The following is a 4699-nucleotide window of genomic DNA, read 5'->3' as shown; positions in this document are numbered from 1 at the left end:
ACTAAGAACGACAAGGAGTGATTCTTGCCGAAGTCACATGGAAAGAGTTTTTGCAAGAATCGGTGTCCCAAAACACTGATGAGCAAAATACATGATGGAGATTCCACACACTCATGTGTTTGGATTAATCATGTATTCCATGGTATGTAAAACAACCAGATATGTCCAATACTCCCAAGCTGTTGCGAGTATAGATACCAAAGTGATCAAAAGTACTGATCATGGGACAATAGTGAAAAAGGGTCATTGAGTACTAAAGTAGCACTTATGACATGTTTCCTCGCAAGTGGAGATCATGAAGAGTTCGTTGTAAAAGGCTACATCGATACAGTCTTCATCTTTTCTCCATGCGATTTTCGATTTAAATTTAGGTTTTTGTGTAACACACAATATGGTGGCACAGTTAGTTGGAAATTGTTCCAAACAAGTTACTGTGGCGAATTCTATAACAAAGGCGAAGTATGTTGCCGCTTTAGAAGCGACAAAGAGAAAGATGGTGAATCATATAGTTCATTCATGAACTTAGTATAGTTCCAAGAAGGCTTTGGTCAATGGGACACTATTGCAAATAGTTGCTCCATAGCTCAGTCTGAGGAATCAGGTTTCGACCATTGATTCACATATATACAAAGCCAAGTCCGCACAAAATATGAATTTTGCGAAAGCGTGAAAACGCGAGGATATGCAGAGATACACACGGAGCTGAAGTTGCCAGATCCGATGGACATCAGGCTATACCACATGCGAAGCAATTTTTACACCAGTATGCCATAGATGTAAAGTGCATTAGCATTAACTAGATTATTGAGTCTAGTGCAAGTGGGAGTCAATAGGAGATATGACCTAGAGGCAATAATAAATGATATTATTTATCTCCAAGTTCATAATTATGTTTATGTTCTGTAACACCCCGCATGTAACTTGCCATATTTGTAACTCCGACTCTTGCCATTTTTCGGCTATGTGTTATGTTTTTCCCTCCGTTGTCGGGTTTTGTCTTCCGTTTTGTATTTTGTCATGTCATGCATTTTCATATCATGTCATCATGTGCATTGCATTCGCATACGTGTTCGTCTCATGCATCCGAGCATTTTCCCCGTTGTCCGTTTTCCAATCCGGCGCTCCTATCTCCTCCGGTGCACCCCTCTTGTTTTCTTTCGTGTGCGTGTGTCAAACTTTCTCGAAATGGACCGAGGCTTGTCAAGTGGCCTTAATATACCACCGGGAGACTACCGGTCAAGTTTCGTTCCATTCGGAGGTCGTTTGGTACTCCATCGGTTAACCGGGCCTCCGCAATGTCCATTTGAGTGTCCAGCAAAAACCCCCTCCAAAACCAGCCCAAAACCCACCAAACTCTCTTCCATGCTCTAGGTCATTCGATCACGATCGTGTGGGCGAAAACCGCACCTCATTTGGAGCCTCCTAGCTCCCTCTACCTATTTATAAGTGGGCATCCCGAAAAACGAAATCTCAGACGAAACCCTAAGTTTTTCCCTCCGCGCCGCCGGACGCGTCCGCCGTCGGCCGGACACGTCCGCCGCCGCAACCGACGAATCGCGGCGCGCCACGTCGCTCCGCCGCCGCCCGGACCCCGCCGGCCCGCCGGGCCCGTCTCCTCCGCCGCCGCCTCGCCTCCCCGCCGGGCGCCGCCGCCGCGCCTTGGGCTCCGGCCGCCGCCCGCCGCCCCGCCGGCGGCCCCCCCTCCTCCGGCGCCTCTCCTCTCCTCCGACCGCCGCGCCTCCGGCCCTCCTTCTCCTCCTCCGGCCGCTGTCCCGCCAATAATAAAGTCAGCAACTTCAGTTCTGGAACTGTTTACAGGAATGTGCGGCTGCTTTTGTATTTTTCAAAACTCGGTATGGAGCACTTGTTGCTTCAGAAGCACTTCAGACTTCGAACCCTACGAACTGGGTTACTGATCTAGCTCCAGAACCAGATGATGTGTATTGGTCAAACATTTGGCTTCCTTATAAGCAGCTTTGGATTCGACGGATAGCTACGGTTCTAGGTTCTCTTGTTTTTCTGGTCTCATTTCTGCTACCAGTGGCATTTATTCAAGGTCTATCCCAGCTTGATCAGTTGCAGAAGAAGCTTCCTTTCCTTGATGGGTTATTGAAGAAGTAAGTACCCATGTACTGGAATAAACCTCTCTAAGCTCATCTTGATATCCACTGACTCGTAGACTCTAGTATGCATCAGGTCTCATTTAGACTGGTTACCACATTCTACCTTGATGTATCTTGAACATATGGCTTTTTCCTCATTTATATGTAGTTGGCTTCGAGAATTGACCCCCGTCTCTTTGACGTGCAGGCCATACATGAGCCAAATAATAACTGGATACCTTCCGAGCGTCATACTGCTATTATTCCTGTACACCGTTTCGCCAATAATGATACGGTTTTCAACAATGGAGGGGCCTACATCTCACAGTGAAAGGAAGAAGAGTGCTTGCTCTAAAGTGCTGTACTTCTACATTTGGAATGTGTTCTTTGTTAGTTTAGCATCTGGTGCTGTCATAAACCAATTGAACCCTTCTTCGAGCACGAAGGACATCGCTGTCCGGCTCGCTCATGTCATACCTGAGCAGGTTAGTTCTATCTTGTCTTTCATGCTGCAGAAAGATCATTTTTCCTCTAACTAATACACTGTAAATCTGTGATTTCAGACTACGTTCTTCATCACCTATGTTCTGACTTCAGGATGGGCCAGTTTATCATCTGAACTTATGCAACTCTTTGGCCTGATCTATAACTTTATAATAAAGTATGTTCTGAGAATGAAAGAAGATATCGCGTTTGTTCCCACATTTCCTTATCACACAGAAATACCAAAAGTTATGTTGTTTGGACTATTGGGCTTCTCGTGCTCTGTACTGGCACCCTTGATCTTACCTTTTCTGCTAGTCTACTTCTTCCTGGGTTATGTTGTATACCGCAATCAGGTGAGAGAGAAACTAGAGACGGCTTCTAGAATACTAATAATTCCATGGCAGTTGCTATGTTGCATTCTATTTTCTTAGAACAATGTTGCCCCGCAAAAAAAAGAACAACCATGTTGCCATTACAATTAAAGATTGTTTAGCAACATACAGTGCTATCTGCAGATATAAAATAGGAAAAAAAATTAAGTACATGCTCTTGACGGCAAATACTTGATAAAAGTATTTTTGTTGATTTTTTTCGACGAGCAAGGCAGGAGCTCTGCCGGTTTCATTATGCTGCCGATTTTTTTCATATGAACCGTATTGGTTCTGTATGCTAATGATCTGCCATCTTGTATCTGTTTTCAGTTGCTCAATGTTTACCGCATGAGATATGACAGTGGTGGTTTGTATTGGCCAATTGTACACAACACGGTGATATTCTCTCTCGTGCTCACCCAGGTCATCTGCTTCGGTGTATTTGGCCTAAAAGAATCACCAGTAGCCGCAGGCTTCACCATACCTCCTATCTTCTTTATTCTTTCATTCAATCAGTATTGTAGAACCCGATTCCTTCCCCTGTTCAAAACTTTTCCGTCACAGGTTCGTGCTATTATTTCCATACATAACACTCCAAACTAGTTGGGAATAATAACCCAGGAGTGAAATTTATTGTTATGGTGACTGATGAGTTGTTGTTATCCCTGTTCCACTGATTGGCTGTGTTCCGACTGCGCAGGATTTAATCGACTTGGACAGGGAAGACGAAAGGTCAGGGAGAATGGAACATATTCACCACAGACTCCGTTCCGCATACCGGCAGTTCCCTGGCAATGAAGATATAAAGCTGGAGAAAATCGTGACCGTCGGGAATGACGAGGACCAAGATGAAGGCCCTAGCTCGGGCGAGCCCAACGGAGAAGAAACATGCGAGGAACAAGAACCCAGCAGAAGGGATCTGTCTCACCCAACTCTGAAAGGACTCCCTGTTAGCCGTCTGCGGGATTCCGTGAGATCCATTGCTTTCCTCTGGACTGCAGAAAAGAGGTCCGGCGATAGCGCATTGATTAGCGCGTCAATTAACTAACCTGTTCATCTGTCTGTCCGCTCGTGTAAATGTACGTCAGTATAGGTCATACATACAAGTATAGTACAGCATGCATTAGTTAGAAAATCCAAGTGAAGCATCATCATGGTTGCTGGGGTGCAATTTTTGTTTTAGGGCCAGCATTCCAAGTTTGGACAAACAGGAATTAAGGCCACCCACAATGCATAGTATCATGGGCTAGTATCATAATAACGCATGATACTACTTTAGTTACTGCATCCACATTGCATGATATCATACATTAGTATCACATTATCACTTGATATGTTCAGTTGTGAAACCTCGATATGAAATTGTGGATATGATCTATTTCTTGCAAACTCTTCTCATTCGATGCTCTATGATATTGTGTCGTAATATTGAAGAATTTTGGGTTTTATGCCTGGCTGAGGGCGTGCAACTCTGTTTGATGAACTTAATCTGTATTTATGAAGAAGCATGTGCAATCATTTTTGTATTTGGTGGCAGCTCTTGACCTGTCATCTACAATATCTGTAGATGATTTCAGACTTTACAGCCATTATCTATCACTATCATTTTTTAATGCAATTGACAGTAGGACATTGTCCCAGTGTATAATTTTATTAAGATTTATATACAAATGTACATGCAAAGAATAAAGAATGGGAGAATAAAACAGAATGAAAGCAAAGGGAAGTCAGGCAGAGATG

General features: G+C 44.0%; 1 protein-coding gene across 1 annotated transcript; it reads left to right on the top strand.

Annotated features, from left to right (window-relative positions):
- Nucleotides 1-1825: 1825 nt before the first annotated feature.
- LOC109742461 (CSC1-like protein At1g10090) lies at nucleotides 1826-4357 on the top strand. Its single transcript, XM_040389182.2, has 5 exons — nucleotides 1826-2117; nucleotides 2311-2587; nucleotides 2666-2941; nucleotides 3290-3523; nucleotides 3660-4357. The coding sequence occupies exons 2-5, from the start codon at nucleotides 2318-2320 to the stop codon at nucleotides 4005-4007; spliced, it is 1128 nt and encodes a 375-aa protein (XP_040245116.2). The 5' UTR covers nucleotides 1826-2117; nucleotides 2311-2317; the 3' UTR covers nucleotides 4008-4357.
- The last annotated feature ends 342 nt before the right edge of the window (nucleotides 4358-4699 follow it).

This window comes from Aegilops tauschii, chromosome 5, assembly GCF_002575655.3.
Source record: "Aegilops tauschii subsp. strangulata cultivar AL8/78 chromosome 5, Aet v6.0, whole genome shotgun sequence".
In the NCBI taxonomy this organism is placed as follows: domain Eukaryota; kingdom Viridiplantae; phylum Streptophyta; class Magnoliopsida; order Poales; family Poaceae; genus Aegilops; species Aegilops tauschii.
Note: the sequence above shows the minus strand (reverse complement) of the source record. Positions and strands in the feature narration are given on the sequence as shown.